We start from the raw sequence: 22,561 nt of genomic DNA, 5'->3' as shown, positions 1-22,561 counted from the left end.
AGGTCATGGTCTCATGGTTCGCAAGTTCAAGCCCCACATCGGGTGAGTGTGTACAAGTCCCGCTTCAGGTAAAGCCCTGCTTGTGGCGAGTCCCACTTCTCTAACTCTCTCACTGCCCCCAGTGGGATTCTCTGTCTCTCTCTGGTCCTTGCTCACTTGTGCCTTCTCTCTGAAACAAACAAAACAAAACAGAACAAACAAAAAACCAACTCAGTTCATTCAGTTTTCTGAGTGTTTAAGATCCTGTGCTAGATGGGTGCTTCTGGTTCATGAAGGAGAGAGACACGGACACCTCGAGAGATCTGAGAAAACAGAATAAATGATTTTCTTCTTCCCTTTTACCCTCTAGGTTCTGAAAAGTTTGAGAAAGAAAACAAGAGAGTTGGTATCTGTTACTGATAAATGCTAGGTTGGTGTATGGAGCTTAGTATGAGAAATCCAGCAGATTTGCTGATCAAACCCCAGAATCAGACACTTGACCAACCTGTGGAGTCAGGCTTCTCCTCAAAACTGGTCTGTCTGGGGCAAGCGGGACAGAGCTCATGCACTCTGCCAGCAGCTCACTCCCCAGAGGGAACAGGAGAGATCTGAACTGAGCCTCCCTAAGTGATTCTTCCTTAGATTACCAATCAAGAGAGTGAGCTTGCTGCCCCAGGGAAGAAGTGAGTGGAGGGACAAAGAAGAGCCCCTTTACTAATATTAATGGCACTCCGTTCCACATAGAAGGAAACACCACTAGTAGAGAAAAAGTGGTCTTCCCTTTCATATCCAATTATATTGTGTACCATAGAGTAAGTGTTTCTTGCCCAGGAGAGACTCAAAGTAGGGAGGGAATGCAGAGAAAATACCTCATATTTAAGAGCTAGGGCTAAAGTATGAATGTGGTTTTTTGTCAAGTAGTATAAAAAGAAAAGAATATTCTTGTCTGAGGAATTACTGTGAGAAAAAGAATGGAGGTGGATCAGTTTAGAAATTCATTCATCTATTCAGTAATAGTTTATTGAGTGTCTGTTATGGATGAATGAAATGAACAGTTATTCCAGGTGCTAAGGATAGAGCATTGAGCAAAATGTTTGATTAAATATGTGTTCTAAGGAACATGCCTTCTGATGGGGGAGGGATAGACACGAATGAACAAATAATATACCAGGCAATGAAAAGTGCTAAAAGGGGGGAAAAAAAGTGGGATAAGAGAACAGAGAGTGATAGATTGTACTATTTTTCATGAGGCGAATAGGGATAGTTTCTCTAACCAGGTGCTATACCATCAAAGATCTGAATGAGGTGAGGGGCCAAGCTGTATAGACACTTGGAGAAAAAGCAGTCAGGGAACAACGAGTAGGCTAGGTTGACTGAAGCTAATTGTTAAAACCAAATAGATGAGTACCTTCAATACCATGCTAAGGTTATTTTCTGTAGACAATGACCATTGAAAAATTCTGAACAATAACATTTGGCAGATTAGTCCTGTGCTCTTTTCTCTTCAAAGAAAGCTACTTGAGCCATAGCATACAGGATGGTCTGTAGAAGTGTGAAAGGAGGGATAGCAGGGGTGTGGGGCTACACAAGGACCTACACAAGATTTCATGAGAATTTGAACAAGAGGAGAAGAGGACAAGATTTAAGCTGCATTTCATTCAGAGCACAGATATTACTGATGAAGGGTCAAAGGGTTGAGAAGAATTATCCAGAATCACAAAGTACAACAGATATAATTGGAATTCACATGTTATGTTCTTTTGGGTTTGTGGCAGGACACCAGTGGGGCACGACAGTTTTCATTTCTCCTACTGTCTCCAGCACTTGGCATTCTCTCTCTCTCTGTATCTCCCTGTCTCTCTCTCTCTCTCTCTCTCTCTCTCACACACACAATCTTTGCCATTTGCATTGAAAATGGCACTTCTTTCTTTAGTTTGTATGTGTTTTGTGAAGAGCTGAACTTAGGATTTTTGGTTTTAAGTTATGTATTCATAAAAAAAAAAGCATCTATTCATGTTTTAAAATTTTTTATTGCAGCAAGTTGCAATATGGTTATCAACTTACCAAACTTTATTTTTCTTACAAAAATAATAAACCAGGGTCAGGGCTTATGTAGCGATAGATAGAATTGATATGGGATAAAAAATTCATCTAAGCATTGGGCTAGGTCTCAGAGTATTTACTGAGGCTCCAAGTTACTTTCCAATCTGAAGTTTTCTTCAGGTAACTTGAGGGAGGGCTATAAAATTCAAACCAACATGTTTAGACATTGATATTTTATCTGTTCATGCGTATTGGTTCTAGTAAACTTGGCTTTGCATTCAATATGTGTGTGTGTATGCATATATATACACATATATATGCATACACACACACATACATATGTATATATATAAATACAAATATAAATACAAATACACATATATATGTGTGTGTATATATGTATATATACATATATATGTGTGTATTTGTATTTATATATTTGTATATTTGTATATATATATATTTATATATATATGTATATATACATATATATATGTGTATTTGTATTTATATATTTAGTGCTGACCAAGTGTCAGGCACTGGGTTAAGTGCTGAGTATACACAGTGCCTGCTTTTAAGGAACTGGCATCCTAATGTGGGGGTCTGTGGAAAATATGGTGTATATCTTCACTTTTATGGGTGGAGGGCCCTTAACTTTCACCATATCTCTGAGGCAACTGTGTTCCAAAAAAAGCTACTAATCTGAAAGAGAAATAGATACATAAGCAGGTATTTGTCTGTCCTTTGAATGGTAGGAAGCACACATTACAAACTAAATGTTCTTTATGGGCACCTGATGATGTGGGAGAATTAGGAAGGTGTCCTAGAAGGAACCTTATGTGAACGAAAAACCTAAAGGGAAAATAGGCCTTGGCCTGGTGAATCAGAGACTGAAAGGAACAAAGGGGCAGTATGTGCAGGGGCTTGAATATGGAGAGAACATAGAACACTGATGGAGTTGCAAAAATGTTTGAGATGCTCAAGATTAGTTAAAGAGAATATTTGTGTGGAAGTGGAAGGCTGCAGTATGGGTGAGGGGAGGGAGTGACAAGAGATGAACTCGGAGAGTGTATTAGTCAGGGTTCTTCAGAGAAACAGAACCGGTAGGAGATAGCTAAATAGACAGACACTGTAAGCAGACGGACAGATATGATCTGCCTCCCTTCCCCCCTCTAGATATGTATGTGTATTTATATATAATTTTCTATATATCTCTATCTATCTACGTCTATACATATAGATAGAGAGTTCGCGGGGGGAGGGTGAGAGGGTGGGATTTTAAGGAATTGGCTCACATGATTGTGGGGGCTAGCACGTCTGAAATCTGTAGGGCAACTGGTAGGTTGGAAAGTCAGGTAGGGCTGATACTGCAGTCTCGAATCTTCCAGGTAGGCCAGCAGCCTGGAGACTCAAGTGCAATTTCTATGTTGCAGTCTTGACACAGAAAATCGCTTCTTTGGGAAACCTCTGTCTTTGCCTGAAGGCCTTCAGCTGATTGGATTAGGCTCACCCACACTGTGGAGATTATTTGCTTTACTTGAAGTCAACAGATTGTAAATGTTAAGTCTATCCACAAATGTTTTCATAGCAACATCTAGACTAATGTTTGACCAAACAGCCGGGTACCAGGGCTTAACCAAGTTGACACATAAAATTAATTGTGAAATGCATGCTGGTCCGCACTCTGCTTTGAGCGGGAGCAAGGAGTTAGGCAGCTGTTGCTGTAATCCAGAAGAGAGATGATGGTTTCCTGAGCTAAGGCAGTGTTGTGAGGATAGAGACAGTGGTCAAACTTGAGAGCTTGAGAGATGTTGAGAGGAGGTGGAATTGAGAAGACATATGGAGATCCCGAGGTTTTGACTCGGGCAGCGGAAGCCTAATGCAGAGTGATGCCATTTATTGAACAGAAAACATCAGAAGGAGAAGTAAATCTGGCGGAGAACGTGTTGTGGTTTGTTTTGGAGATGCATATTTAACAGATAATAGAAATTAATCTGGAATCCTTAGTTTTAAGGATTGGAAATAAATGAGGCCAAGCTTCAGGGTGGAATGTAGGGGAATATTAAATTTTGAGGCTATGATGGTCTGCAGCAGCTCATTGGGGTTTATAGAAAAAGTAAGCACTGCAATGTCTCTTGGGAATTTCAAGTCTTTGCCACCTATTCACCAGAGAATGCCCTTCTTTCTGCAAGCTCCTTACATGAGACCTTTATCCCAAGAGCTGCAAAATCAGTTGTTGCATCTATGCAGAGCCTCTTGAGGCTTGGATCAGGGGGTTCCCAGTGCTGATAAACACTAGAATAATCAGGAGAACTTTTATTCCCGTGACTCATCCAAGACCAGTTAATCCGGAGTATCTCTACATGATTAAAATGTTCAGCCACGTTGAGAACAGCTACATTGTGCAAAGAATTTAACAAGAGTGGGTTTCCCCTTGTTGAATTGTGAAGAATGTCATCCTCAGTCAAGAAGGGTTGAACAGAGCAAATACCTAAAGTGGAGGAGGAATATTCTGATACAGAAGTTGAGGTCAGCACTCCCAGTAGACCAGGCTGAGAGAGGAACTGGGAAAATGAGATGGGAGGGAAGATCCAGAGGGTTTATTGGAAGTGAATTAGCAGGAGTGGGGGAGAGATTAGAAGTGGGTATGTGAGCCTAAAATTATGAACCTGGAAAGCTTAGGTATGTGTTTTAGATAGTTATTTATAGATTACCTTGAACATTATTTAATTTTTAAAATGTAGATTGAGGGTGACCATTGAACACAAAGTTGACTTAACAGATGTGCTAAAACTGAATCATAGTATAGAGTTAGCAAATCATTGGGTGCCTGAGGTTGGGGTAGGCGTGATGGGCATGGAAGGGAGCAAGAAGGGAAGGACTACAGAGTGACCTGAGGAACCATTTGAGGTGATAGGTATATTCACTACCTTGATTGTGATGATGGTTTCATGGGTATGTACATATGCCAAAATACATCAATTTTACACTTTAAACATATGCAGTTTTTTTGTGTGTAAGCTATTTCTCAACAGTTATTAGAGAGAGACAGAGAGAGATGTGGTAGAACTTATATATCCAAATGTTGAAATTATTTTCAGAGCCAGATTATAAATTGAGCATTAAAATTAGTCTCATTAGTTTTAGTTACCTTTATATTTTTTAAGGGAGATTATTTTGTTATCTTAATGATATCTCTTAATCATCAAAATTGATTCCAAATAATTTAGCTATTTTCAAAAATCAAATGCATTTTCAAGAGGCAAATATTTGCTGCCACTAAGAAGCACACACAAATGGTTCTTATGGGAATTAACTACTTAGAAGAGAGCCTGAGGAATTTAATAAAAATGGCCTAGATTGACTTTAGAATTAGTGCTTTGGTGGAAGGGCAAAAAGGTTGATCAATTTGATAGAGGGATCCTGGGGTCACATCACCATCTACTTTTATTCCCTCCCGCAGGGAGGAAATGTCTGAAGTTTAAAGGGCCAGATTCCAAAGCAGGGCACGCCATGCTGTATACATAATTTATTAATGTGTAGGTGTTTTATGTTAGTTTAAAGGCTTTTTGTTGCATGATTATTTTCCCCTGCAGTTTCTTGTGAAACTCTAGCCAAGACACCTTTCTGAGTGCCACTATTGTGCCATAACTCTGTCACCCAGTGGCTGCATTTGCGGAGGACAAACAATTATGTAAGCAGCATGACTTTCTTATGAACAAATTAAGGCCAATATTTATTAGTAATAACTGCTTTCTCTTACAGTGGATAATGAAAAACTGCAGGGTGGATTCATGTTGTGCTTCCTGGATGATGGATGTGGTATGAGCCCTGGTAAGTTAATTATCTAGATACCTAACTGGCTGTTAGAAGAAACCATCTGAAAGCCCATAAAATAAATAAAAATAAATTGAGCTATCTATGCAAAAACAGGTATGGCGCTATTAGGAAAATAAATCTCAGACTTAACATATTGTTGAACTTTTAATTTTATTTATGTATTTATTTATCTAACAATTTTAATCTTTATTTTTGAGAGAGAGAGAGAGAGATAGAACACAAGCAGGGGTAGAACAGAAAGAGAGAGAGATACAGAATCTGAAGCAGGCTCCAGGCTCCGAGCTGTCAGCACAGAGCCCTACACGGGGCTTGAACCCACAAACCGTGAGATCATGACTGAGCGGAAGTCAGATGCTTAACCGAATGAACCACCCAGGCGCCCCTATTGTTGAACTTTTTAGATTTAATTATTCCAGCTGACAGAGTAAATTGTAATCAATGTAATCACCTAAACCAAGACAAAAAGTGAATGTGGATAAATATTGCAAGAAAAATAAAAAAGAGAAGATGCCGATTACTTAGAAAAAAAAATTCTAGGAACAAATGGAAAAGAAAGGGTAACTGGATGGGTTCTGAGATTGCTTTAGCCTGCCTTTCAGGTAGTTCTTGCAAGAGTCCTGAGGCAGTTTCCAATGCCTTTAGGCTGTTTTTAATTTTCTGCTTAACCTTAAGGTGGAGGTTACTTCCCCTTGTTTTTCGTGGTTTGTTTTTTGCCCACAGTTCAAGGGTTTAATAGCTTCAGTCTATTCTTATCATAATGAATACATTTATAATTCGTTGCATGATTTTTTTCTTTTGTATCTTCGAGGCATTCAAAATGCAACACATAGTAGGTACACAGTACCCGTTTGCTGTGGAATTGATACCCTCTGATAAAGGCTTTGAGTCATTTGGGATAGCTTGTCTGGGATTTCTTGTTTAACACTTTTCCATGTCCCATAAGGCAGGGTTTTTGACCACTAGGTTAAAAAAAATAGGGAGTTCAAACACTACGGAACAGTTCTGGTCAGTTCTACACCAGAGAAGAGGATGTGTATCAGTGCTGCTAATAGGGAACTGAGAATACAAAGTTATTTTCTTGGGGCATCTGGGTGGCTCAGTCGGTTAAGTGTCTGACTTTGGCTCAGGTCACTATCTTGCAGTCCGGGAGTTCGAGCCTCACATTGGGCTCTCAGAGCCTGGAGCCTGCTTTGGATTCTGCGTCTCCCTCTCTCTCTGCTCCTTCCCTGCTCCCGCTCCATCTCTCCCTCTCAAACATAAATAAACGTTAAAAAAAAAAAAAGTTGTTTTCTTGTTAGTCTCTGAAGTTCTCCCTTGGCACGAATAGTCAAAGATTATTAGCAAGTTCAGAAAATGCTCAAATATCTCACTCAGTTCTTGTTCTGACTTTGGATAACTTTGATTTTTCCAGGTGATTTTGATTAAAAGTATTGTTGTTTCCTTAGTGTTTAAATAAGAGAAAGATTTTGTGAGAAAGTCGTAATGAAAAAACAGTTTTGCTTTTCGCTTCTAGGCTGACTGTTACGTTCATTTACCTGAGTTCTTAAATAACAATATATGATCTAGTCTAAGAGTTACAGGATTTTTTTTTTTTTTTTTTACCTCAATACCCAGGGTTTGTTGTCTCACTGCTTCAAAGAATGAAAGGTAGATACAAAATGAGCAGGAGGCATAAGATCAGAAAGTAAGAATAGTAGGAAAGCTCTGTTTACAGAGAGGGGACATTTGAAAGTGAATACCCGCGACAATAGGCAACGGTCTTTATTTTATAAGGTTCTGGTCATCTCCCCTCTTCCCTTCCCCCTTGTTCCTTCTCAAGTCCTACCCTTATTGGACTGATAACTCTAGGTGCTGGTTGTCCATTACTGATTGGCTCATTTCCATTGTATGAGGGCTGGTCTGTGGCCAAACCGTTCCTTGTGGGTCATAGTTTATGATCTACTTATTTTTAGTCAGGTCTTTTTGTCAAATTCCTGAGAAAACCAAGGGGGAGTAGGTGGTGTTTATTACATTCTTGAGAGGGACTTTACTCCTGAGAGGGTTTGCTGTGGTCAGACACTCCCAGCATTGTTCCAAAATGTGTGTTTTTCCCCACCCAGGGACCTCAGTCAGGTCCTAACCTTTCCCTCTTTGTGTATTTTATCCTACTTTCCCTATTATATAAGGCCCTTCATTAAAAAAAAAAAAAAGAAGCAGCTCCTTTTATATATGGCTGTGAGCAAAATGATCAAAACACAGGGAAGTGGCAAATACTCAGATTTTTAGAAGGAACTCAAACTTCAGTTGACGTATGCAGTAGTATTTTTAAAAGCCCACTAGTGTTGAGAGACCAATTCTTTGTTAACATGGATTGGAAATCAAGTAGTAAGTTAGAAGGAAGAATTTATCTGATGACTGAAAATAGACTCTGTGGCCCAAACTGATCTGGATCAACCTTGATCCATGGAAGTAACTGCAGTAGCTTCCACCCCTTCACTTCTGGTCCTGCCCCATTAAGTCCATTCCTCACATAGCAATCCTGAGGGTATTTGTTATCTTTTAATATAAATCACATCATATCATTCCCTTGCTTAAAACCCATAGTGCTTTTTTGTTACTTTGGGGTAAAATTGATACTCCCCAATAATGCTTCTGGTTTCTTGAATTATTTGACCTTTGTCTACCTCTTTGATCAATTCTCACGTCTCTGTCTCCCTTGTTTATAGCATTCCAACTATACCTGCTGGCTCTTCACTTGAATCTCATCTCAGATGTCACCTTAGGAAAGAGGCCTTCCCTGATCATTCCTTCTGAGGGCCACTTTCCTTTTAATTCTCTATCACATTAACCTGGTTTTATTTTCTTTACCTAATACTCTCATAAATGGTCTTATTTATTTGCTTCTTTTAATCTGTTTCTCCTGCCATGACATAAAGTTATTGTGGACAGGGGTCATGTCACTGTTCTATACCTGTGCCCAGAACTCTGGCCCCACCATACATGGGAGTCTGTGAAGTGTGCTTTGAAAACCACAGAATATGGTCTCTGGTAACTCTGTACTATTACCCTTACAGTAACATTTATCAGCTGTTTAACCTTGAGCAGGTTACATAAACTCCTTGAAGTTCAGAGGATTCTTCTCTAGAATTCCAGAATGCCCTGGAGAGATCTGGAGAATAACTATGAGAGTCTGAAACAAGTAGCCCTTTTTCCTCAGGTAGTATCAGACCAGAAGCCATTCTGCCCTTCTCAGTCTTACCTGGGGCCAGGTAAGAGTCAAATTCGTGGAAAATTAGTAGTGGTACAAATAATTATAACACTTTTATTCGCACTTAACAGGTAGTATGCATTGTATCAAGGTTTCACATGTAGATAATCTCATTTAATATATTTATCTTCATCAACAGCTCTAACATAGGTATTAACAGTTCCCTTTTAGAGACGAGGAAATTAAGACTCAGAGTTTAAGCTCTGTGTACCCAAAGTCATATGGCTAGGTCTGTCTGACCGTCAACATATTGCACTTGAGATCCTGGGCAGGGATCATGGAGCCTGACAAGGATCCTTGTCTCTGGACTGACCCAAGAGATGTGGATTTGTCCTAATGTCTTGAGATATGTGTGACATCCTGACAACTGGACCTCTGTCCAGTGTCAATGATTCATAATTCCTAACCACTTAAATGTCTTTCTCAATTACAGAGGAGGCTTCAGATATCATTTACTTTGGAACATCTAAGAAACGGTCATCAACCTTGAAGTTTATTGGACAATATGGTAATGGTCTTAAAAGGTGAGAAATTGTTTTCCTTTAAAAAAAATTATTTATTTATTTTTGAGAGAGAGAGAGAGAGAGAGAGAGAGACAGAGAGAGAGAGAGAGAGAGAGAGAGAGAGAGAAACAGCAAGGCAGGGAGCGGTAGAGAGAGGGAGACAGAGGATCCAAAGCAGGCTCTGTGCTGAGAGCAGAGATCCCAATGCGGGGCTAGAACTCATGAACCATGAGATCATGACCTGAGCCAAAGTTGGACACTTAACTGACTGAACCACCCAGGTGCCCCAGAAATTGTTTTCCTTTAGGGCATGTATTATTGATATTGGGAACAAACTTTAAAAAATATATATGTATGTATGTGTGTGTATACATATATATATATTTATATTTCATATTTATATAAATGTTATATATAAATAAAAATTTAAAAATACATACATAAACTTGAGAATCCTACCTTGTTTTGGGATTTCCATACCTATAACTGACTTGGATCTTTACAAGATTTTTATTTTTATTTTTAAGGTTTATTTATTTATTTTGAGAGAAAGGGGTAGCAGAGAGAGGGAGAGACAGAATCTCAGGCAGGCTTCATGCTATCAGCGCAGAGCCTGATGCAGGGCTCGAACTTACAAACCATGAGATCATGACCTGAGCCGAGATCAAGGCTTGGACCCTTAATGACTGAGCCACCCAGGCACCCCTACAACATTTTTAAATTTAATTCTCAGATAGGTGATGAATCGTCTTTTAGGTATTATTGAAGGACCAGCTCTGTACTTCAGAGTTTCACTTAATTTCTGTGTTCTTTTGTTCTCAGAGCATGTGTTAGTGTAGGTGAATATGTGTCCACAGCTTATTTTATTAACCGGTCTCAATGCAAGATGAGGACAAGAGAATATGAGGACAAGAAAATATGCCACCTGTGTGGCACCTGCCAGGGACAGATGATTCTTCTTTTCTTGAGTCCTGAACAGTACCTTATTTCTAGCAGTCATGTTTCAAGCAAGGGTGTAGGGCTAGATTAGTTCAAATGCATCTGCTCTACTTTGAGAAAAAAGCATTTGTTCCCATCTGGTGATGGGTCAACAAAACAGTGGAGTTACTTTTATGAAAGAACAATTCGTTACACTGCATAGTTTCATGCCCACCTATTTCTTCTTTTTCGTATATGAGATGTAAACCAGTATATTCTTGATTTTTTTATATAGTGGATCCATGAGGATTGGAAAAGACTTTATTCTTTTTACAAAGAAGGAAGAAACGATGACCTGTGTGTTTTTTTCTCAGACATTTTGTGAAAGAGAAGGTCTTAGTGAGGTAAGAATTTAGATTTTCTTTTGGTTCCCACGGTAACGGTGTTGTTTTCATTTGCCATCTCAGGAGGTGAAGGCTACAATGGTTCTTTTCTGATTATGATTTAGAAATTTTGGAACATATTTGGGAAATGGATAGAGGGTGGCTCAACAATCTGGGGTCATCGGAAGCCTGTCCTATGGACTTTTCTTGAGTGGGTTTTTAACTCCTAGGCAGTTTTCAGAACTTAATTTTCATTATCCATGTACCTGAATCTCCCAGAGTAAGAGGCTCCTTTTGGCACAGTGAGATTTTGGGAGCCTGCAAAACATTTCCACCACTTGTGCCATAAATGATCATTTTAAAATAAGTATTGGATTAAAAGACTTGGAATACAAAATCTAAAGAAATTGGGTGAAAAATAGACTTGAAACTGTAACTCTAGTGACTATAATTTCAACTCCATTTGATGACCTAGATATGCCTTATTAATTTGCAGTGTCTGGGTTTTACTGTTCAGAATGTCAGTTTTAATTCCATACAGCAAATACAGGTTAAGGAACTGCCTGGCACAGATACCTTCCCTGTGGAAGGTAGGACACCAGCAGAAGATCATCTGATCATCAAAGTGATCACAAAATAAGATAGCCTTGTCACAAAATGTAGGCAGACACATGTGAATTGGATACATGACACAATGAGAATGTTTAAAAAGAAAGCTGGGGCGCCTGGGTGGCTCAGTCGGTTAGGTGGCCGACTTCGGCTCAGGTCATGATCTCGCGGTCCGTGAGTTCAAGCCCCGCGTCGGGCTCTGTGCTGACAGCTCAGAGCCCGGAGCCTGTTTCAGATTCTGTGTCTCCCTCTCTCTGACCCTCCCCCGTTCATGCTCTGTCTCTCTCTGTCTCAAAAATAAAAAAATAAAAAAAAAACGCTTAAAAAAAAAAAAAGAAAGCTGTTCAGTGAGTATGCATTTCTGCCATTAACAAAATTGTCAGAAACAATGGTATAGATAGAGAGCCTTGATTGGTCAGTGAGGGTTTTGTGGAGAGAATTCCACTTGCAGCTGGAAGGGCTGATACGTGGAGAGAAATGGCAGCAACTCTCAGACCTGGAGATGAGTACTGGGGTTTTGAAGGGCAGTGTGGAGATATGAGGAGCACGGCATGCCCACTGGCAGTGGTGGAGTGGGGCTGGATAAGGAAGTCTATAGGCAATAGGGAGTAGTTGAGTGAGAGACTGGTAATGAGGAAAAGCAATGCTTTAAGCATTTATGTTGTACTTTATGTGTGTAAAGGCATGGAAAATTGACCAAAGCTGAGGTTACAGCTTTCCTAAGATGGCCCATTCCTTTTTTTAAAAACTAAAACCAGCAACCCTTTCCCATTTCCAGTACTACAGAGGCTGTCTCTTTCAACAGTATGAGCAGAGTTTTTCAATATTTTCCTTAATATCTCTATATAACATACTTGTATTACTACTTCTTGGTTTGATGTAGGTATTATCTATTAACTGCTCATTACAAAAGGATTTATATATATTTTTTCCTCTGTTTATATCACACATACATACCATCCCAATTCTCCACCCTCAACGTAATTTTACTTATGCTGATGTTTGATATTTACGTTTTAAGACCAGAACCACTTTTCACAACTGTAACCATGTCATGAACTATTTTTTCCTTTACCTGCAAGATTTTTCATTTTTCCGGGAATTAATAATTGTCTGCTTAATGTTATATGTTCTTAACACTGTCACTGAATATTTTCTTGGTTTTCTGTCTTTATCGCTATCTTAACCCCCGTCTCCTGTACTCTTCTTAGTCCCACCTACTGAAGACTCTGTTCTGGACTCTTCTGATGCACTCCCCCTCACTCCTGCTCTCCACAGCTGGTGCTCTGCTCGCTCCCATCATCTGTCCTTGAGACCATATCCTCCATGAGTTTTCTTTTCTTTTTTTTTTCTATTTATTTATTTTTGAGAAAGAGAGAGCGTGCGGGATAGGGGCAGAGAGAGAGGGAGACACAGGGTCTGAAGCAGGCTCCAGGCTCTGAGCTGTCAGCACAGACCCCGACCCGGGGCCTGAACCCACAAACTGTGAGATCATGACCTGAGCCGAAGTCTGACACTCAACCAACGAACCACCCAGGTGCCCTCCATGAGTTTTCTTAACAAGGGTACATGAAAGGTCAAGTATTTTGAGACCTTACATGCATGAAAATATTTTTATTCTATCTGAACATTCAGTGGTAATTTGGCTTGGTGTTATTTGTAGGTTGGAGTGAATTTTCCCTCAGGAATTTGAAAGCCTTGCTCCAATATCTTATTTCCAGCGTTATTATTGAGAAGTCCGAAGCCATTTAAATTTCTGAATCTTGTTTCTGACTCTTATCTCCCCTTGTACATTTTGAAGTCAGTAGAATCTTGTTTGTCTCCAATGTTCTGATTTAAGTATTTTGCTTTTTGGGCCAGTCTATTTGCATCCATTGTGCTGGTTGCTTGTTGGGCATTTTCAATCTAGAAACACGTGTTGTTCAATTTGGGGATATTTTTCTGTAAAGTTAATGATTTTTCTTCCATTCGTATTCCCTTTCCTCTCCTTCTGCAACTTCTGTTGCATCTGAACTGGTTCTTTAATTTTCTTATCTTTTCTCTCCTGTTTTCTGTTGTTTATATTTTTGTTTTGTTTCCTGGGAGATTTCCTAACATTTATCTTCTAACCTTGTCATAGAAATTTTTTTCTGTAATCATATTCTTCATTTCCAACAAGTGTTTTAAATTCTCTTAATATTCCTTTTTAAAGATCTATAGTTTTGCTTCATGGATACAGTATTTTTCCTTTTAGCATTGTGAAGATATTAACAATGATTTATTTATTTTTTCCTCTGAAATGTTCATCTTCCTCATACAGTTTTTGTTTCCACTGAGTTGCTTTATTTGTACTTATTTGGTCCGTATTTATCATATTGGAGTAGTACTCCATATCGGAGTACTACTTTAAAGAGTAGTCCAATAAAATGTGGATTGAAAGCTCTGTGAGAGTGGTGTTCTAGCTGAGCTGTATCATTGCGAAACCCTCAATGTAATTTTCTAGATGTTTTTCCTTCTGGGCTAGTCCGATTTCTCCAGGAAAACTCCTACAGTCTTCTGCCTGAAGGCCTACCTGACATCTTTGGGGGACCCAAATGAGAGAGGAGGCCTGGGTTCTCAGCACTCAGTATGTGTACTTCGACCCCTCTGATCTCAGTAAGGTCCCCCTGATCATTGTGCCTGACATATCCTCTAATCCAGAAATAGCTTGTTCTACTCTTTCTAGAGAGTAAGCATCCAGTCTCTGTGGAATTGGGAGAGCTAGTGGCAGATGGGGATCCGGATGCTACTTCTGGCTCTTCCCTCTGTATCTCACCTCCACAGTTAACTCATGCCATCAGTCTCTGAGCCTTTTACGGTGTTCTGAATTGTAAACAGGCTGTTTTTCTCTTCTGGCATGGGCCTCCGATCGGCTTTCCTGGATATGCTGTCAGGTACTTTTCAACTTCTGAAGTGTCAGTACCGTTGTTCCCTCTGCCATCCTACCCATATTTCATTAGTGGGCCGAAGCAGGCTCCATCTGTCCCCACATTCTACAATGGAGCATTTTCTAACACAACTCTGAGTGTACATAATTGTTATGTGTCTCTTCTTTATAAAACTAGAATACAAGGGGGAAATAAACTTTCAATTTCATGTTTTCCAATTTGGCTAGATGAGGAATGGACTGAATTAGGAACAGACGGAAGGATGATGGTTTGTATTTGTATATTTCATAGTAAACTGATGTGTGTGTTTTTTACAGGTTGTGGTTCCAATACCTTCATGGTTAACAAGAACCAGAGAATCTGTTACAGATGATCCTCAAAAATTCTCAACAGAGTTGTCTATAATTTTTAAGTACTCTCCATTTAGAAATGAAGCTGAATTGATGCAGCAGTTTGATATGATCTACGGGAAATGTGGTAAGATCACCAAAATTCTGAAATCTTGATAGAAGTATTTGCTTTTACTGCCTTTGGAAAGATACTTTACATGTACTTTTGTATTTTTTCTATTTATAATACCATGCAGGATCTCTCATGGGCACAGTCATTCATTTTATCCATATGAATTTTGTCTTAAGTGAATCCAGACATGAATAGCTCTAAATGCCTGACGCTGGGAGAAAGATTTGTACTTGCCTGAGCTTGGGGAACTCTGGATGTGAAGAGGATGACATAGTGTGTGACCACAGGGAATACATAGTCCCTGCACCAGATAGCAGAGTTAGGAGGTGCTTACAGCAGTGTCTAAGGTTAGAGGAGAGTTTTATACGAGAGCTAGCAACTTAGAAACCAATGAGTCTAGGTTTCTGTGGCAGAGCGTTAGTAAAAGCTTCATGTTCCAGATGAACAGAGCTTTCTGTATTTCTGTATTTATGTGTCTACTAACATTTTCCAGTGCCACTCATTCTCCAAGCTTCCACCTTTACTATCTAGAAACAAGAAGAATCTACTCTAGAGAAAGCTGTGTGCATTTTCCTTTCTGCAACTCCTTGATTTACGTAATGTATATAGTGAAATTCTGAGAGATTTGTTTCTGAGTTGGCTTGTATTGCCCTCAAAATTTCTTCTCGAATTTGTGGCATTTTGTTTAAAAATGGTATTTTTTGTCACTCTCTCCCTTTTCTCTTAGAGGAAAACTAGTGGCAACTTAATAAATATTAATGGTATTAATGTATACGTGATACACTTGAAGGGGAGCTAATGTGATTTGTTGGTTGACTTTAAAAAAATTATTTAACTTCAAGTTCATTAGCATACCTCGTAGTATTAGTTTCAGGAATAGAACCCAGTGTTGGTCGACTTTTAATTGTGAAATACTCATGTCAATACTAATGAAAGGTATACTATTTCTTGAATATTTTTCTAAACACCTTGTAAATATTAATGCATTTAATTCTCAAAACAACTCTATGCTTTAGATGCCTCATGAACTCCATTGTGTAGATTGGAAAAATTAGATTCAAAGAGGTTAGGAAATTTATCTGAGGTCATTGCATTGGTAAATAAATGATTGATCCAGGATTTAGACACAGGCAATTTTCGTCACCGTGCTGTTTGTTCTCTCTTGTGTCTTAGTACTACCAGGAAAAGTGTAATTGGCTGTTTTTTTAATTTCTGTGACAGTCTTGTTTGTCTTTATATCACAATCAACTTTGTAAAGAATTGGGATTTTTTTTTGTTAACTATGCTTTAGAGCAGGGGTCAGAAAACTGTGGCCTGCAGGTCAAATCCAGCCCCATATGTGTTTTTATAAATAAAGTTTTATTGGAACACAGCTAAATTCATTCATTTATGTATTCTCTATGGCAGTGTTCATGCCACAGTGGTGGACTTGAATTGTGAGTAGTTGTCACAGAGACCATACAGCCTGCAAAGCCTGAAATGTTTGTTATCTGGCCCTTTACAGAAAAAGTTTGCCAATGCCTATTATAGGGTCTAAAAGCAATTCTTCATATTTGTACAAATTTTAAAAACTCATCTTTGTTTTTATGTGCAATGGTTTCAGTTCCACCAACGAGAGCTTTACCTATAATACAAATTTAGCTCAGACTCCTCCAACTATTTTCATAATGCAAATTATGAAAAAAGTGCCAAAGTTTAAGAATCCACATTGAGAGACTTACAATGAATTGAATAGGAATAAGCACTTTCCCGTAGAAAGTCAACACTCTGGAAGAAAGTGGAATGTGCTGTAAGACGTACATCTTGGAACTTATCCAAGCATATTATTTACTGAAGTATTGAAGGAAATTTGGTCTAGAGTAGGCTTAATTCCATAGATGAGATAATAGCACTATGACTAATATTTGGTGGTGTTACAATACTGACAAGGCAAACATCCTTTTTTCTACTAGGTACTTTACTGGTTATTTATAACTTGAAGCTTTTGCTTAGCGGAGAGCCAGAGTTGGATGTTAAGACTGACAAGGAAGATATGCTGATGGCTGGGGCTCTTGAGGAGTGAGTAGTGTGTGTGTTTGACAGAATGTCTCTCAATAATGGCAGTATCCTCGTCCTATGTCTGAGGCCACTGGGCCTTAGCACTGAGATAATTCATTTTACCCCAGTTACAGATGAAGAGAGTTAGGCTGGACCATTGATTCCCAAACCTGGCTCACCCTCTGAGTGACCCAGACAGCTTCTTAAGTATAGGATCTTGTCTTATCCCAGACGTTGCTGAGTCAGAATCTCCAGATATCAGGCCTAGGAGTCAATATTTTCCACATATTGCCCAGGTGATTTCAAGGTGGCAGCACATTTTGGAACCACTGGAATAACACTTTTAAGCTTCTTTAATTTTGAAACTCTTATTTTATGAATATTAAAACTGAAGAAAACAGAGTTCGTTATTCGCTACATATCATGAAAAATGGGCATCAGTATGGTGTGGAGCAAAAAGAAATATGACCAACTGATAATTAAGAATGGCCTTATGAACTTCACGCTTGCAGTTTATAAGTAAATAAATTGACACATTCATTTTTCTTGGCTATTAGGAATCTATATGAAACAGAATAAGGAAGGATTGGGGAGCATGAATGAAAATTGTGGAGAAATAATGCAACAGTGACCAAACCTAAGTTTCTCCAAAGGAACTTTGTATTTGAAACTTATCAGCTTGAACGTGCAGTTTCTTAGTGTCAGAACTCTAGAGTTACAAGGGATTTTGAAAGAGTTAAATTCAATCTGATTCATTTTAAATACTGATGTTTGGTGCAAATATAATGAGAGCAGCAAATATGAAGCATATATGAAATCTTAAATTTTCTAGTAGCCACGTTAGGAAAGGTAAAAAGAAAGAGGTCAAATTAATTTTAATAATGTTTTATTTAATCTGGTATATATAAATTATAATTTTAATATGAAAAATATTAATGAGACACTTTATACTTTTTTTCCTGCTAAATCCTTGAAATCTAGTGTGTGTTTTGTACACATAGCATGTATCAATTTGGAGCAGTTGTCTAGCATGGCCAATAGCTACCATATTGGGCAGTGTAATTTTAGACTAAGATATTGAGACCCAAGGAAATACATAAACTTAACAAAGAACCTATTTTTGTTTTGTCTTTGAGGTGAAATTTGAAAACCCCTTCCCCAGTTAGAAAATTTAGTGTTTGATAATGCTTTTAGATGATCTTTTCTACTTAAAGTTTTTTATATGATTTATATTTTTCTTATTTCATTCTAAAATGTGCAGTTCTTAATTTACACAGAAATGAAGGGTTTTTGTCTTGGAAAAAAAAATCCAGCCTCTTTATTGTTATACAAGTGCTGGGAACCCTTTTGGCAGTATTAATACGCCAAGATCAGAAAGGAGGCCCAGAACTGTTACTGGCACATCCATTACCATCTCCCCCTTTCCTGCTGACCCAACCTTTCTGCTTAACAGCTGGTTCCAGAACCAAGATCTCATGCTACTTAAAAGCTTTGGGACTAAATTTTCAAGCAGTTATCTGTCAGAGTGCCTTGGCATTTCGACACTAGTGTCAGGAAACAAATAAAATTATTAGAGGAATAATTTGACAGCTAATTTTTTGGGAAAAAGTTCTTACTGTTTCCAGATGGTTTAATGAAGTCAGAGCTTCTTAAGTCATTTAAGCAATTAATCACAAAATGAAAATGCGTCAGACCCAGGGTACATACAGTTTAATTTAGGAACATTGACCACATTGGATTTGTTTGTTTGTTTGGTTTTTCAACATTTTTCGTAGTTTAATCACAAGAAAAGCTTTTTAAAGATGGGTGGGGGCATTTTGATGAGGCTGGGTTGTTGTAAAGAGGAGATGTCATTTCTGTGCCAGGGGCGCTCTCTCTTTCATGGTTTCTGATATGAGTTTCATGATAGTGCCAAGGAGGGACAGCAGTGTCACCTCCTGGGGGGGGGGGGCGGGTAATTATGTATAGGTTTCCCCTCTCAAAAGTCAGTGGGCTCTGACATTAACCATTAACCCAGATCCTCTTTACTAAGGGACTGGGAAAACATGGACTCTTGTGGCTGAAAGAATACTCTGGTCAAAGATGGATCTTTTTCTGACTCTTCTTGCACTTACGACTTCTGTTATCTGAACTTCTAAACAAGTGCAGTTTACATAATCTTGGTTTTCAGAACAGGTGGTTTGTAATATAATAACTCCTTTGCCATTTTTCTTGTGGTTATTGTGTCCCCTTAAAGCCACTGAGCATGATTCTTCCTCTGTTCAAAACAAGTCTCAAACCTTGGAACTATGCAATTTCCACCTTTGGTCTTAGATGGTATGGTCCTGCTGATTCTGAAAATAATTTAATTTTCTACACAGAAATAGGAAAATTCAAGCTTTCAGGCTTTTTTTTTTTTTTTGGTCTCGGAGAAGAGGTTTTTCTGATACTTTTTTTTTTTTATTTTTTTTTCAACGTTTTTTATTTATTTTTTTGGTACAGAGAGAGACAGAGCATGAACGGGGGAGGGGCAGAAAGAGAGGGAGACACAGAATCGGAAACAGGCTCCAGGCTCTGAGCCATCAGCCCAGAGCCCGACGCGGGGCTCGAACCCACGGACCGCGAGATTGTGACCTGGCTGAAGTCGGATGCTTAACCGACTGCGCCACCCAGGCGCCCCTCTGATACTATTTTTTGTTCCAATTTTGTTTATTGTAAAAATATGTATAATATATAATACACACACACACACACACACACACACACACACACACACACACACGAGGGAAGGAGGGGCCGATAGAGAGGGAAGACAGAGGATCCAGAGCAGACTGTGTGATGACAGCAGAGAGCCCAGTGTGGAGCTCAAATTCACGAATTGTGAGATTGTGACCTGAGCCAAAGTTGGAGGCTTACCCGACTGAGCTACCCAGGTGCCTTGGGTGTCCTTCCTTCCTTCCTTCCTTCCTTCCTTCCTTCCTTCCTTCCTTCCTTTTTTCTTTTTCTTTCTTTCTTTCTTTCTCTTTCCTTCCTTCCTTCCTTCCTTCCTTCCTTCCTTCCTTCCTTCCTTCCTTCCTCCTTTTTAATGTTTATTTATTTTTGAGAGAGAGAGACAGAGAATGAGCAGGGGAGACACAGAGAGAGGAGACACAGAATCTATAACAGGCTCTGGGCTCTGAGCTGTCAGCAGAGAGCCCGATGTGAGGCTCCAATTCGTGAATTGTGAGATCGTGAGCTGAGCCAAAGTTGGAGGCTTACCCAACTGAGCCACCCAGGCTGCCCAAAAATGAAATGATATTTTAAAAAATTGTAAAGAAAATAATTTGTATATCATAATTTTTATTCAATTCTAGTGTTTTTAAGTGTAATTTCTCATTTTTCTTTTTCATTTATGATTTGCTTCTCAACTTACATTATTATGTAGTCTGGGTAAGTCTCATAATAATTTCTTGATAAGTGGTTTTACGATAGTCCATTAAATTGATTCTTCATAATTTACATAACAATTTCTGTATTTTTGGATAGTAACATTGGTCCCAGTGTTTCACATTATTTATGGATAATATTGAGGTAAACATTTTCATGCAGATGGATTTTTTTTTATTCTTTTGAATTGTTTTTTTAAGACAAACTCCCAGGAATGGAACTACTGAGTCAAAGTGTCTGAACTTTCATATAGTTCTTGTGAGTGTTTGATATCAGGGTTTTTAAAAATTTTTTTAATGTTTATTTATTTTTGAGAGACAGAGACAGAGTGCAGTTGGAGGAGGGGCAGAGAGAGAGGAAAACACAGAATCTCAAACAGGCTCCAGGCTCTGAGCTGTCAGCACAGAGTCCGACAGGAGGCTCGAACTCGGGAACGGCAAGATCATGACCTAGGCTGAAATCGGACACTTAATCGACTGAGCCAGCCAGGCCCCTATTTGATATTCGTCTTAAACTTTGCAATCAATACCCTTTATTGGCTTTGCACTGAGGCTCTACAGAAGTATATCCGACCTTTAGCAGGGCCCTGTTTTAACATGACAGTAATCTCATGAAAATTTCATTAGGAGTGATATTCAAGCACATGGGCAGTGGCATGTGCTTTGGCAACATGAGTCTAAAGACAGCCTGTTTTTACTTACATTAAAAGAGAATATGTAGACAGAAAAGTCATCTCAGAATTTCAGAATCAGATGAGGCAGAAGTTTGCATTTAATGTGTGATATATTAAATCAGAATTTGAATCTGTGAATGTGACATGTGGGGAGTGCCAGGGAATCACAGAGTTCCATACATAACGATATACAGAAAGTAGGTTATATCTGCAGGGAAAGAATCTGCCATGTTAAACTTAGGCAAAGTGCCCTAAAAGGGTAGAAGACAACATGAAAAATAGCTTTGTAAGAAATCAAAAGGAAGTTGAGAGTTTGCAACAAAGAGGCAGGGGAAGGGCTGAGAATACTGAATATTAATGAAAAGAGTAGTGAAGTAATAACAGAAAACAAGATGTTTCTTTAGGGCCAGCCTAGACAATGTTTGTTTGTTAATTCATGTTTTACATTGTAATTTTGGCAACTCTGGACCAAGTCCTACATCTCAAACTCTTGCAGATTTTTCCCCACTAAGTTTTTTTTTTTCTTCCCCCTTTGAGGTAGTCAAAACAAAATCAAGTCAATTTGTTCTCTCCTTCCTACTGGTGGCTGTTAGTAACCTTTAGCCACAATCACACAGATGATTAAAATCAGAGTGATTTCCAGAGGTCCTCTATTAAATGTTTATTTATTTATTAAAAACATTTTTTTTTTACATTTTTATTTATTTTTGAGAGACAGGGAGAGACAGAGCACAAGTGGGGGAGGGTCAGAGATAGAAGGAGACACAGAATCCGAGGCAGGCTCCAGGCTCCGAGCTGTCAGCATAGAGCCCGATGTGGGGCTTGAATTCACGAACCGTGAGATCATGACCTGAGCCAAAGTCGGACGCCTAAACGACTGAGCCGCCCAGGTGCCCCTATTTATTTTGAGAAAGAGAGAGAGAGAGAGAGAGAGAGAGAGAGAGAGAGAGAGAGAGAACGAGCTTGTGCAAGCAGGGGAGGAGCAGAGAGAGAGGGAGAGAGAGAATCCCAAGCAGGCTCCACGCCGTCAGCACAGACCCTAACACAGGGCTTGATCTTACGAACTGTGAGTTCATGACCCAAGCCAAAATCAGGAGCTGAACACTCAACTCACTGAGCCACCCAGGTGCCAGAGAACCTCTATTGACTGAATGCAGTAGGACTGACCAAATGGAAGATGGCAGGTGGTAGATGGCTCTGAGATGTCAGTGCCTGTAATGCCTCACAGGTGGTTACTGTAAACTGGAATGTGCAAGATCCATAGGGTTGGGATTCTCCTTCGGCATTCCTTATCCAGAGAGTCTATCTTTGGCAGGTATGGAATTACTCTCTAATCTAGATGTTTTAAATTTCATTCATAGGACATAGAATTCTTTATGTGGACACCAGTATGGAATTACAATTTCAGAACTGAGGTTTTGAAATTTCATATAAGATAATGCCACCAAAAAATCCTGGATCCGGGTGTTAATTTTCTTTACTCTCTTCCCTGTCTCATTCTTCCACCTGGTGGTCCAGCACCTGGTCCAGGAACAGTAATCTTTGGGGCAGAGGTT

General features: G+C 39.1%; 1 protein-coding gene across 1 annotated transcript in view; it reads left to right on the top strand.

Moving 5' to 3' along the window:
- The window catches only part of MORC1 (MORC family CW-type zinc finger 1), a 164,016-nt gene that overhangs the window by 7,390 nt on the left and 134,065 nt on the right, over positions 1-22,561 (top strand). The window contains exons 4-8 of the mRNA XM_040484442.1: positions 5,788-5,856; positions 9,543-9,633; positions 10,826-10,934; positions 14,746-14,905; positions 16,843-16,948. Of these exons, the coding sequence (XP_040340376.1) occupies positions 5,788-5,856; positions 9,543-9,633; positions 10,826-10,934; positions 14,746-14,905; positions 16,843-16,948 (535 nt within the window). The remainder of the gene's footprint in view (positions 1-5,787; positions 5,857-9,542; positions 9,634-10,825; positions 10,935-14,745; positions 14,906-16,842; positions 16,949-22,561) is intronic.

This window comes from Herpailurus yagouaroundi, unplaced genomic scaffold, assembly GCF_014898765.1.
Source record: "Herpailurus yagouaroundi ecotype Mexico unplaced genomic scaffold, PumYag 162, whole genome shotgun sequence".
NCBI classification, from domain to species: Eukaryota; Metazoa; Chordata; class Mammalia; order Carnivora; family Felidae; genus Herpailurus; species Herpailurus yagouaroundi.
This window is presented reverse-complemented; position numbering and strand designations above follow the sequence as displayed.